This window comes from Botrytis byssoidea, assembly GCF_014898295.1.
Source record: "Botrytis byssoidea strain MUCL 94 chromosome Unknown BBYS_034, whole genome shotgun sequence".
Lineage (NCBI taxonomy): Eukaryota > Fungi > Ascomycota > Leotiomycetes > Helotiales > Sclerotiniaceae > Botrytis > Botrytis byssoidea.
This window is the reverse complement of record NW_024065875.1, coordinates 145,295-158,893: the sequence shown is the minus strand read 5'-3', so window position 1 is coordinate 158,893 and position 13,599 is coordinate 145,295. Positions and strand designations below refer to the sequence as shown.

Genomic DNA, 13,599 nt, shown 5'->3' with positions numbered 1-13,599 from the left:
TCCGTGACGGGTGTTTGGGGTGCTTGTGGCCCTGGAAATTAGTTCTACAGTACGGACTGGTAGTGGATATAGACGCTGTATACCCTGTAGACTCTCAACCAGGGATGATAGCTACTAGTCGGTACTTGCCTAAGGCCGAGTTGTGAATTTGATGGTCCATCGTCATGGTTTGAGATCGATTAAAAAATTGAGGTTCTAGATATTAAGTTTAAAATTCAACAACGAAAATCCAAACCTCTTCCTCATATACAATTTGAGGTTCAATCCCCTTAAAGCGCCAATTTCTACATAAAAATCTACACATACACATATAAACGCAATCATGGATTCTCTTAACAATGCATTCGCCTCCTCGGACCCAAAAGCTGCTGTGATGAATCAAGTTCGTCAGGAAGCTGCTATGACCAATGCTAGACAATTGATCGAGGTAACCTTTCTCTTTTCTCATTCCTCTAGTTTTCCTTCTACTCCTTCTTCTAGTCCCTTCCATTCCATATATTAACCGTCCACCTAGAAAGTAAACGAACACTGCTTCGAGAAATGCGTACCCAAACCTGGCGCCTCTCTCAGCAGCGGCGAAACCACTTGCTTCACCCAGTGTATGGAAAAATACATGCAAGCATGGAACACTGTGAGCAAACAATATATTGCGAGATTGCAACGAGAGTCGACTAGTGGAGGGGCGACGGGGGGTATGTTCTAGATTTTGTTTTGAGCTGGGATTCTAGAAGAGGGGTTGAGGAAGGGTGAAGGATGTTAGGAAAGAGAAAAGGTTATCACAGGAAGGAGTGATATTATTGAGCGAGAGGGGGTTATCCGACGAAGAAGTGATGAGGTGCTAGAGCATGCTGGAGCGAGATATCACAACAATGAGCCGTGATTTTGTATGGAACGCTTTTATGATGGAGTGTATTATACTCTTGTACATTATGAATGGGTCACCACGTCTCGGAATCGGAGGGCATAAAATGCAAGGAATTGGAAACAACACCACTATAAATGAAATGAAGATATTTTTGGCCCTGAGATGTGATTTGATCTGAATCCTATTTGGGTATTATATATTATGCTTCTATTGAGATGCTTTCTTCTTTGCTTCTTCCGCCTCCCTCTTTCTTGCAAGATATCTTTCCTTGGCACTCATAATATCGCCTTCGGTCTTTCGACTCTTGGAAGCTCTCTCTACTTTCTGCTTCTCTTCTTCCTCTTCCTCCAAGGCTCTTTTGGTAGCCTGTTCTAATTGTGCTTCCATCATTCGTGATTGTCGTTCGCGCATAGCTTGTTTTCCACCTCCACTTCCTACAAATGTATTGCCTTTCTTGTGATCGGGCATTGAGCTTCCACTTCTCGATGAATTTGGATTAGGTGCTGGTTTCGCTTTAGGTATTATGTTCAATCCACCCTTGAGTAATTCTCTCTTGTCAACAACTTGACCTTCGTCATTGATTGCAATATTGCCTCCCTTTTTCTCGTTGATTTCCCGTGCTATATCTGCATCAGTCTTCGTTTTTTCATCCTCCGTCACATCTTCTTGTGGGCCTTGTTTGATCCTTTCCTCGGCAGCCTTTACTATTTCAGCATGTTTCTGTTCCCCCTTCTCAAGCATGTTTTTGTAGAAACTGGTCATTCCCGTGCCTTTATTCTTTCTTTGCTCTTCCTCCTCTCTCAACCGTTCTTCTTCTTCTATGCGGCGATTCTCTTCTTGTTGTTTCTTATATGCTGATGTGACAAATTTCTCCTTATCTGCAAATTCATCTCCTTCAGCTTCTCTTTCTCTTGCAAGTTTTTTCTCCTCGGCAATCGTAGAATCGCGCTTTCGTACTGCAGCTGCTGCAATAAGATTGCTCATATACTTCGGCTTCCGTTCTTCCTCCTCATTGACTACCTTCTTCTTTGGCTTTAAGGAGTCGTAAACTGCATCGTAATCGTATATATTCGCATCAAGTTCCTCTGCAGTCTCGGCATGTTTCTTGGATGTGAGCGAACTCGAGAGGTCGCCAAACATACTTATAGGCGGCTTTTTTGAAGATTTCAAGGGTTTCGAGGTCGAGGATTTCGAAAGTTTCGAGGGTTTTGACAATGGAGCATTGTCATTTGTATCCTCATCCGAGTCATCATCACCAAAAACGTTGAAACCATTATTTAATCCCATTATGTATTTTAAGGTGGAATAGTAGAAGAATGTTGAAGAAGTGGTATTTTGTTATGTCAGGATTACAATGTGTGGTATGGGTCGCGCTTTCCATAGCTATTAAATGCCATAAGGCGACAATCACGCTAATGATCCACTCTAGCAATCGATAAGAACTTTAGCGGCATTCAATAAGATGACAAAACCGTAGGATGCGATGTTGTATATACAACCACATATCCAAGTACGCTCATTTTAGTTGTGAGGTTGTTCATATTTCAACTATACAATCAAAACTTATCAGTTTACTGCCTCAACGCATAAATTCAACTAAACTCCAATGAAGATATGACCGACTCTCATCCAAGTAAATTTCGATTCAAGAGGAAGCATAGGGAGGATCAACCATCAGGGAGCCATAGCGAAGAAAGGCGCCACCGCCATCATCATCGCTCAAAACGAAGCAGGCAATCCGTCACGAATGATGATCCATCCCTCTACGATGACACGCACCTCCCCAATACCTCTTCCAATCAGTACCTCGACCCAGATGTTGCATTCAGGGAAAGTCTATTTGATGCGATGGCTGACGATGAAGCTGCACAGTATTGGGAGGGAGTTTATGGGCAACCCATTCATACATATCCCGACGTCAAGCAAGGCCCTACTGGCGAGTTAGAACAAATGACTGACGAAGAATATACGGCATATGTTAGAGGTAAAATGTATGAGAAGACCCATCAACATTTAATAGAGGAAAAGGCTCGACGCGAAGCAGCCAAAAAAGAACGAGAACGGTTGGCTCAAGAAGGTAGGAGAGATGAGAGAGATGCTGAACGATTGCAAAGAAAGGTTGAGGAGAGTTTGAAGAGAGGCCAGGAGAGGAGATCCAAGAAAGTTTGGACTGAAAAATGGAATAACTACATTAAGAAATGGGAGGATCTTGGGAAGAATTCTTCGAAAGTTGCAGTTGCATCCATACCTTGGCCAGTCGAAAGTGGAAGTAAAAAAGATGTCAAAAAGGAGGACATCAGAAGATTTTTCTTATACGCACCAACCTCTGGGGAACCTACCGAATTACAGCTTACGAAGACCTTGAAGGTAGAAAGAGTTCGGTGGCATCCCGACAAGATCCAACAGAAGTTGGGAGGACAAGATGTTGATGAAGGGGTAATGCAAGCTGTTACCGCAGTCTTTCAAATAATCGATGGGCTGTGGTCGGAGAGCAGAATGAGTGGTCAATCTTGAACGGAGATAGATATTAATGGGACTCGGGATTATCAAAGCATAGATAGCATGGAGTTTGGGAAGAACATGAGGGGTAGTCGGAATACCACATTGCATTGCATAGGTTTTGGGACTGGGCCCCATCTCCACGGGATCTAGGCGAATCAACAAAATAGAGATGGAGTATATGCAATGAGCCTCGAGATAGTTCTCATCATATAGAGGTATCAATCTGATACTAAAATAGGGTTAGAGATTGAAAATACATCTATCTCGATGTTACATGTTATATGACGGCATATATTTGCACTCAGTTATAGCTAGACAGGTATGTATATTTACCTGGGTAATCACTGTGACGCGAATACATTATAATTGACCTTTCATCTGAAACATTGACTTACTGATTTGGTACTGGATATTGCGATAGAGGATAGACTTTACTCAAATAGAGACTGAGAGCAGAGTTTACTTGGTGAAGTAGGGCGTGTTTGGTAAGTGATGAAGCTGGCTGACGAATAATGATGATGATGGACAAGAAATACAAGATGAATCAAGATCTCCCATCTCCCTCACGTGTACACTTCCTTTGTTTGAACGATTTTGAATTTTTATTCATGATGTGAGATCTGTAAGGTCAAGACGGAGGATCCTGATATCCCCGCATTTTCATTGGTTGCATGATTTACATTGTGAGAGCAAGTAAGATCTTACTTGGTAGGCACATACTACATACATATCTACATTGGTAGCTAGCTAGCTAGCTAGTACTTGGTGCAGAATCAATCCTTTGATAGAATGGGAGGACTTCGAGATATCAGGTAGTTTGGTCAATAGCAATAATAAGCATCTAGGACTTCTGATATCAGGGAATGTCAAAGTAGATGGAAGTAATCACTCACTACCTGCCTTGCCTACCTAGTATACAGTCAACATCGTAGCAAGATCAACTCTTTCTTTCTCAGTATCTTATCACGTCGTAGGTATCATCTCTTGATTGTACTTTACGATAAACGAATTGAGAAGTGTAACCTTGGGTAACTTTAAGCATTGAGAGATAGCAGATACGAGATACTGACCTAGCAGGTATATTTACCGTCAAGGCATTGAAGGACTGGAACTGAAAGAAAGAATAAAGCGCCATCAAACAAACCATTCAGATTGAAAAACTTGGCTTCGTCTTCTTTAATATCAAGACGGTGGGAGCAGACAGTATGAAAGGCATAATCTTTGTATCTTGCCCGCTGCAGTATATTTCTGGTTGATCTTCTCCTCTTCCTTCCCAAAGAAGTGAGCGAACCATCATCCATTATCCATGATCCGATCCATCAAATCGTCAAATGATGAACCAAATATCAACCCCACCAAAGCTAACGCCATACACCGAGTGCACAGAAGACAGAGAGAGGACTCAGATATCATCATCGAGCATCGGCTAATGGTACGCAATCAAGTTAACATTGATATCAACAAGAGAAATTGAACTGAGCGGAAAGACTTTATTGAGATGGTTCTAGGAGCGAGAGAGAGTTAAACGTTTGTAGAATAATTACTCTACCTCTCTCTATATTTCTTTACCTTTACCTTACCTTTACTTGTTAATGGTCAATGGTGGTGGTCATATTCCAACCTCCCTCCTCCTCCTCCTCCTCCTCCTCCTCCTAGGTAACTTCTAACCAACTGTCGGAATTCAATTCCATATTGGCAATTTCCCCTCACATTATTATCATTATTCATTCTGTGCCTATCACTCTCACTATCGCCATTACTGCCTTTCCCACCATCACCACCACCACCACCACCACCACCACCACCACCACCACCACTCCGTAATCATCACGACCATCTTCTTACATTATCACACACATCACACCCATTACTACCCACTACTACCCACTACTTACTACCTCCTACCTACAATACCCCAACCCAACACAACCCACCAACCTCCTCCAAATCCCAAATCAATCTTCCCCCCTCCCCTCCCCCTCAAAATACATCAATTCTTATTAATTCATGTATCATTATCATTAAACCTCAATATTCTCAATTGAATTCCTTTTGGTATAATTATCCCACTCATACCGATATTTTCCAACCCTTAATTCACTCTAATATTGTATCATTCCAATCAATTGGTGCTCTTTGTCGCAACGGACACAGTTCATATTTACAACTACAACGATCCGCATCCTACGAAGCTTAGCTACTCAAAAAGACGAGCAACTTGCAACTCCTTCCTTTCGCTCACGAAGACTCCAAGAGAATCGAGAAAAGAAACTAAAAATTGTTAATTTATAACACATCTTCCTCCCTTCCTTTCTAGGTACCCGGTAATTAAACAACATACACCCTTTGATTTTCCCCAATTAGGCTTGTCTGTCAAGACTGCTCTTGGGGTAACCTTACCACCTACCACCTACCCATCTACCTTACATATCATCCTGCATTCGGCCTACACACCCGCGGCCCTGCTTTCTGCTGATTGTCGATCTATCAAACTCGACATCCAGCAACCTACCATTTTCATTCTATGCCGACACTCGGTTTTCTGAAGAAGAAACGGACGAAGGAGTCTCCGGCTATAACCTCTCCAACATCCAGTCAAGCCACAACCAGTCCGACAACCCCCACATCATCAAGAGGCTTCGATAATTCGATAGCTTCCGTCTCGACCCAATCGACTTTACCCCAATCCCACGAGCACGAGGTTCTCCAAACTACAACCTCTCGCACAACAGACGACCAACCGACTGCCGTGGGCAAAAAAGCCTCAATGACACACGGAATAACTCCCCAGCAGCAATCTGCGCAAATCCATTCCGATCAACAGCAGCACCGTCAAAACTCTCCCAGTATTAGCAACTTGATTCATCCACCACAGCATGACGGCGCGAGCCAGTCATATCCAACCCCACCAGCTTCTTCACAACCTTCACTACATCCTGTAGCTGCTAACACCAGCACACTTCCGATGGACTCCTCACAGCGACAATCGCAGCAACCACAACAGCAGCCACAGATTAGACAAACCAAGGGCAAATATTCTTTGACAGATTTTGATATTCAGCGCACATTGGGCACTGGAAGTTTTGGACGAGTTCATCTAGTTCGGTCAAAGCACAATCAGCGATACTATGCCGTCAAAGTATTAAAGAAGGCGCAGGTGCACAAGATGAAGCAGGTCGAACATACCAATGATGAGAGAAAGATGTTGCAAGAAGTCAAGCATCCATTCCTCATCACTCTATGGGGTACTTTTCAAGACTCGAAGAATTTATACATGGTGATGGATTTTGTAGAGGGGGGTGAACTATTCTCTTTACTGCGAAAGTCACAAGTAAGTTCGATGACACTGACTCCGTGAAAGACACTAATCATTCAATTCTAGCGATTTCCCAATCCAGTAGCCAAATTCTATGCTGCTGAAGTTACATTGGCTTTAGAATACCTCCATTCAAAACATATCATTTATCGAGATTTGAAACCAGAGAATTTACTACTTGATAGACACGGACATCTCAAGATCACTGACTTTGGATTTGCAAAGAAAGTCCCAGATATTACATGGACATTGTGTGGTACCCCAGATTACTTAGCACCAGAAGTAGTCTCGAGTAAGGGTTATAATAAATCCGTAGATTGGTAAGTTTTAGCCTCAACATCCCTAATCCACATTACTTCTCCCTAGAGCGAAGCGAAAAGGCCTCCACGGCAGTGGCCCAGCGGAGCGTCATCCATCAGATCATTCTCATTATATGTTTCCTTTTATGGGGCCAAGCCCCCAAACCCCCGTCTTCGCTGCGCTCAATTGAACCATCTTGTCCTAGAAGGTTGTATCATCCAACTAATATGAATCAGGTGGTCCCTTGGTATATTAATTTTCGAAATGCTTTGTGGTTTTACACCATTTTGGGATGGTGGCTCTCCCATGAAAATCTATGAGAATATTCTTAAAGGGAGGGTCAAGTATCCTCCCTATATTCACCCAGATGCACAGGACTTATTGCAAAGATTGATCACAGCAGATCTCACCAAGCGTCTTGGTAACTTACATGGTGGTTCTGAGGATGTCAAAAATCATCAATGGTTCGCTGAAGTAACTTGGGAAAGGCTGTCCAAAAAGGATATCGATGCACCTTATGTGCCTCCTGTCAAGGCTGGAGTTGGAGACGCCAGCCAATTTGATAAGTACCCTGAAGAAACGGAGATATATGGTCAAGGTGGGCCCGATGAGTAAGTGAATCTCTTGACCTTCTTCAAACTTAACTAATGAATATTAGATTTGGTCACCTATTCGTCGATTTTTAAACAAAAGTTTCAACTCGGAGTCTCGGGGCTAGGCTACTTGTTCAAGAAGGCTATATTTCTTTTGTACTTTGCAGTTTAAGCTATTCTTCTGCACATATATTACAGTACGGGCAAGATAACCTTACGTCACATCATCTCTTTTTGTTTCACAGGCATTGGATTGGAATATTAGGTGGTTTACTCTGGCTTGTTCACAGCTCTTTGGTGATGGGTGGCGGTAAGGTGTTGGTATGGTCGGTATCGTACGATGGAACAGACGTGGGATTTTCATCGATTAGTTTTTTGGCACTCTGAACGTGATGTCATTCATGTTCAAGAAAGAGGTATGGTTATCAATATGCATGGATGAATGGGTTTTACGACGATGTTCATGCCCCGTTGTATGGAATGCAATGAAACCAAAACGGGTGTGTATGGTGTGAATGATGGAACTTAAGATATCAGTTATGTGTTCGAAGGGAAGTGAAGGCGCGGGGGAAGGGGAGGAGAAAAAAGGAAGGATCATAAATCCGATTCGTATTAGTGAGAATAGGATATTGTATTCTTCTGGGGCTTTGTGTGTGTGTGTGTGTGTGTTGTATGCGAGTTGTACTGTGAGCTAGAATGATTGGGTGGGGTGAAGTGAGCGATGATTGCGCGAGCGGTTCAATATTCGGAATTTAGCGAGACAGTGAGAGCTCGTAGCTTAAACTCGAGTGAGATATAAGATTCGAATGCTGGGAATCAAAAGAAGGTATGTGTGTGTAAAATGATCTGGAAATCAATGAGTGGGTAGTGCAATTGAATATCTATTTCTTGATGGGTGTGAAAATATTTGAAGAGGAGGAGGTGTTGGCGAGCGGGAAATGAGTGTGTGGATTTTAGGGGGGGGGAGATGTGGAGATGTGGTCGTGTGATGGTGGTAGTGGTGGTGAAGACTCAGGTTGTGTTCTTTTATCCTCCTCGCTTTCTTCCGGTGGATGGAATGGGTTGGGGGGAGGGCGATAAATTTATGTTTGAGACGAGATTCAGAGCTGGGAATTGGGAGGGACGGAGATAGAGGGTTAGGGGGAAGGGAAGGGAAGTGGAGGGGGAAAAGGGGATGGATGGATGAATAAAGTACGAGGATGAGGATGAGGGTGAGGGAGGCAGAAAGAATGTGGAAGCGAGAATAAGGGGAGGGAGAGAGAGAGAGAGAGAGAGAGAGAGAGAGAGGATAAGCATATAAGCGTGGGTTGATGTGAAAGCAAATGTGAAAGTGAATATGAATGTGAGAGTTTATTAATTGAGTAGCTATATGATATGAGCAGCTAAGCGGGGTTTGGGAATATACTGCTTAGGTATTGTGTGGGTTGGTGTATTTGGTATGTGCTACTGCTGGAGTTTGGGTGGAATTTGAGAGGGTTAGAAGATGATAGGAAAAGGATAGGAGGAGTTATGGAGAAAGATGGGTATGATGTTTATGAAAGGATTGGAGATGGAGATGGAGATGGAGATGGAGATGGATATAGAGAAGAGAGAAAATATAGAGTGGTATACAAATTGAAGAAGATGCGAAAAGAATGGAGAGGGTATATTTGCTGGGTGAGTGGTTGATTGAGGGAGCAGGGGTTGTGTGAGGGTGCTGGGTTGGTCGTGGATGTGCATTTATGGTTCTGGTACATGGAGGAATCGGAATTCGAGAGTGGAAGTTTGGGTAGATGGAAGTGTGAGTTTTGGGAAAGCGGAGTAGGAGGGAGAAGTAAGGAAGGGGATATATTGTACGGTAATAACCTTATATAGCATTATTCCATGTATTGATACCTCAAATGTTAGAAATATAACCAAAATGATTTCAATTAGTATTTTTGATATTTCAGTCTCGATTTTTTTTTAGTAATGTTGTTATTCTAATCTCAATTTGATTTAAATAAAAAAATTGATATTCTGATTTCAAAAATATATAATATTTTGATTTTAAAAATCATATATTATTTTAATCTCAAAAACTATATATCATTTTAATCCCAAAAGTTATATTCTAATTGTAATATAATTTAAAATTTCTTTTTTAATTTTTTAAATTTATAAATATCTTTCTTTTCCTTTTTTTTAATATTTTATTTTCTTATTTTTCTTATTTTTTTTATATTAAAATTAAAAAGAAAAAAGAATATCTAAAAGATATATTAATAAAAATAAGGAATATAAAGTAAAACAAAGTTTGTTTAAATAGAAAATCCAAATTTTGTATTATATTTAAACTAATATTATTTTTAAATCTGAAATCAGAATATCAATATCTTTATAAATTTGAATTAAACTAATACTTTTCAAATTGAGACCAGAATCGTAATATTTTGAAAATCAAAACAATCTGAAATAGCATATATTAGACCTCAATTAGCACTTTTGACATTTAAGGTATTAATATATGGAATAATGCTATATAGGGTTATTACTGTATATTGTATTGTGAAGCTGGAGGTTTGACATTTCAAACTTGGTATGTTTAGGTTGGGGATCAATGAGAATAGAAAGAAGAGAGAGACTACGAGAGTGGGAGGCATGGGGGAAAGCTCGGGATGCAAGAAGGAGAGGAAGACACATTCGAGGAGGGAGAATGAATCTTCTGTACGGAGAAGAAAATTAGGGCTTGAGGATGAGAGAAGGGGGAGATGTGGGCGCATGGAGATTTGTATGGGTAGTGTTTTGTTCAGAAGCACTGAGATTGATGTCTGCGATGATGTACTGACTTGGCTATAGGAAGTTAGATAATTCAGTTGGATGTTTATGTAGATGTATAGATATTTACTGACTCGAGATGAGAGTGTTGGAAACTCCAACTTCAATAGTTGTGATAACGTAGTTCACGTTTACCCGAAGTTCCAAGGGTTGGATTTTAGACGGGGAGATTTGTTCGCTTTGGTCCATGATGATTTGAACTTTGGATATGAAGTGAAGTGTGATGAATGGCTTTGATAGTCTAAAATACTTGTGTAAAATGACGTCTTATGGAGAATCCTGGCAAACGGGTATCAAGACACAGGGATCTGAAGGTCTAGTGGACCTATATCGTAAAAGCTTAAGAAGACCTAAAATTAACATCTGGGCCGGCATGATAGCCTTATGCATATCAATGGGGGAAATCTAAATATGCGAGAAATAGGCGCATAGATCCGAGTAGACGAGTGTTGAAATATCCAAAAGTACAAAATGTAAATAGAAATATGTGATTTTCAATAGGCGATATGCAAGGTTTCGAGATGTGATATCGGAAAGTTCTCTATTCGAATCTATGTTGAAGAGGAGAATAGGGTTTGCATGTAATTCAAAGACAAATCTTGTTTGTAATATTTGATCGACTGATCACCACAAAGATAAACGCCAGAAGTGGGTGGTGCGGGGTAATTTGTTTCTATATTTGACAGTTCGTCACATCCAAAAATAAACTTGAAGTGCGTTAGGGATTGCACGGATTGGATATGGATATCGGTGTGTGACGGGGATTCAGGGGGTGTTAGGCGCCTGGGAGTTCATCACATCTTGGAGAAATTGATAAAACTGTCGCTTGGTGTTGCTACGTACCAATCTTTTAGAATTTGTACCGCATAAAATGGTGTGGGTTTATCGAGCTGAGTATGTTACATAGTAATCTGTAACTCCCAAAATAAACTCACCCCGTCGGTTAGAATCAAATGAATGCAATGTTTTATTTTAGAATACTCTTCTAACCAATCATATCATGTATACAAAAATGTCTTGCAGATTGCACACACCATTCTCACTAGAGAGAAACAATTTTCCCCTGGATGATACTATTGATATCGTACTAACCGATTTCCCCACTATGTGCACGTCCCTACTACGTGCACGACTTTGGAAATATCAACATTATGGCTTCAAACATCGATGATATGCCTTTAGAGGCTCGTATAGAGCTTGCATTAGATCATTTGAAAGGGGTTCAAGCTCCTAAATACACCCAGACAGCTAATTTCTTCAAAATTGATCGATCCACGCTCTCCCGGCGGCATAGAGGTAAAACCACCTCGAGAAAACAGTTCCTCTCCGATACGAAACAAGCGCTTTCTAGTGATCAGGAGGAGGTTTTAATTGATCAAATCAACAAGCTGACACAGAGATCTATCCCTCCTACAAGCCGCATAGTCAGAAACCTTGCAGAAGAGATCCTAGGCAGAGAGGTGGGAAAGAACTGGACTAGCAATTTTGTCAAGAGGCATTCAACACGTCTTAAAAGTCGGTATCTCCGTTGCATTGATAATTTGCGTGTGAAAGCCGATAATGTTGCTATATTTGATTACTTTTATGATCTGGTTTGAGCTATTTTCTATTGTTGTTGATCTTTATTACCTAAAACGCTCTTGCTAATACCCCTCTTTTTTTAATTTAGTTGATAAAAGTGACCATAAAATACGATATACGGCCGAGAGATATATACAATTGGGACGAGAAGGGCTTTATGATCGGTATGGGGAGGACTATGAAGAGGATAATGAGTGCTAGCGCCTATAATAGAGGCAGAGTGACAAAAGCTAGGCAAGATGGATCAAGAGAGTTTATTACTCTACTGGCAGCTATATGTGCTGATGGGACAGCTCTCCCTCCCGCTCTTATTTATAAAGGAGACTCAGGGGATCTACAAAATACATGGGTTCAGGATGTAGGGGAGAAGGATAAAGCCTATTTTGGAGCCTCAAGCAATGGGTGGTCGTCGAATGCTTTTGGCCTATATTGGCTTATAAACGTATTCGACCCTGCTACACGTCGAAAAGCAGGTGGAAGATATCGTCTACTTATTGTCGATGGTCACTCTAGTCATGTCAATATGGAATTCCTTTCAAAATGCGATGAATTAAAGATTATTGTCTTAATTCTCCCCCCTCATTCTACACATCGACTACAGCCTCTCGACGTTGGAACCTTCGGTGCCCTTTCAACGAATTACAGTACATTATTGAATGATTTGATGCACAATAGCGGGGGAATTGTTGGTATGACAAAGCGCATGTTTTGGGGCATATTTAAAAAGGCTTGGGAGCTCACTTGTACGAGGCATAATATCTTACGATCCTTCGAAAAAACGGGCATATATCCTATGAATAGGAGTCTTACGATCGACTGTATTGCTCCGGAAGCTCCTTCTACGCCACCTACATCATTTAAAACTCGCAGGGATGCTCTTGCTACACCGTATACGTCAAAAGCGATGCGTAGAATGAAATTAGAATTTCGTCGCGCTCCCACCCATGAGATCACTTTAAAGCTTTTTAAGGCTGCAACTACATTAGGAGCTGAAGCTTCTATACAGGGGCATAGATCTAAAGGTTTAGAAGAGGCTCTAAAGCTTGAAAAAAGGAAAAGAGCTCGTTCAAAGCGTTTAAATCTCATTGGAGAGGAGGGGAATGGTGCGTTTTTATGGTCACCCTCTGCTATTATTAAAGCTAGAGCGTATCAAGAAGATAAAGCACTTAAAGAGGAGCAAGAGAAGGAAGCTAAGCTTCAAATAAAAGCTGAAAAGAAAGCTGAGAAGGAACGGAAGGAGATTGAGACGAAAGAGAGAGTATTGCAGAGGGAGGTTGATCGTCAGATTGCACGTGATGCGAAAGAGGAGGTTAAAAAGACTCTAAAATCAACGAAATCTCCAATCAAAAGAGATAAAAAGTTCCCCAAAGCTTCTTCTACTATAGATCTAACATCAACAAAGACTATAGAGCTCTCTGATGCTGTAGAGGCTAATAATTCGAAGGAGAAGGAGGAGGAGGTCATATTGCGATCTAGTAGAGGGCGAGCACTACGAGTTCCATCGAAATTCAAAATCTGAAGATTTTATTATGTTTTTAGATAGTATTATATCTTGTCATTTATCAATTAAATTGCTAGCTCTTTATCTTATAAATTGGAATTGTTATTAATTTTTAAAGTGATTCAAAATGGGTGATCAAGATCGT

At 41.1% G+C, this 13,599-nt stretch overlaps 4 protein-coding genes across 4 annotated transcripts; 3 read left to right on the top strand and 1 right to left on the bottom strand.

Moving 5' to 3' along the window:
* Positions 1 to 322: 322 nt before the first annotated feature.
* On the top strand, positions 323 to 703 carry EAE97_011203 (uncharacterized protein; the record flags this gene model as incomplete). The annotated part of the gene is made up of 2 exons (XM_038881718.1): positions 323 to 427; positions 515 to 703. 2 exons carry the CDS (start codon positions 323 to 325, stop codon positions 701 to 703), a joined length of 294 nt encoding a protein of 97 aa, XP_038727450.1.
* A 369-nt stretch (positions 704 to 1,072) lies between these two features.
* On the bottom strand, positions 1,073 to 2,152 carry EAE97_011202 (uncharacterized protein; the record flags this gene model as incomplete). The annotated part of the gene is made up of 1 exon (XM_038881717.1): positions 1,073 to 2,152. One exon carries the CDS (start codon positions 2,150 to 2,152, stop codon positions 1,073 to 1,075), a length of 1,080 nt encoding a protein of 359 aa, XP_038727449.1.
* A 327-nt stretch (positions 2,153 to 2,479) lies between these two features.
* Positions 2,480 to 3,379, top strand: EAE97_011201 (uncharacterized protein; the record flags this gene model as incomplete). The annotated part of the gene is made up of 1 exon (XM_038881716.1): positions 2,480 to 3,379. The coding sequence occupies one exon, from the start codon at positions 2,480 to 2,482 to the stop codon at positions 3,377 to 3,379; it is 900 nt and encodes a 299-aa protein (XP_038727448.1).
* A 1,785-nt stretch (positions 3,380 to 5,164) lies between these two features.
* EAE97_011200 (uncharacterized protein) lies at positions 5,165 to 8,611 on the top strand. The gene is made up of 4 exons (XM_038881715.1): positions 5,165 to 6,698; positions 6,750 to 7,003; positions 7,220 to 7,594; positions 7,642 to 8,611. The coding sequence occupies exons 1-4, from the start codon at positions 5,892 to 5,894 to the stop codon at positions 7,667 to 7,669; spliced, it is 1,464 nt and encodes a 487-aa protein (XP_038727447.1). The 5' UTR covers positions 5,165 to 5,891; the 3' UTR covers positions 7,670 to 8,611.
* The last annotated feature ends 4,988 nt before the right edge of the window (positions 8,612 to 13,599 follow it).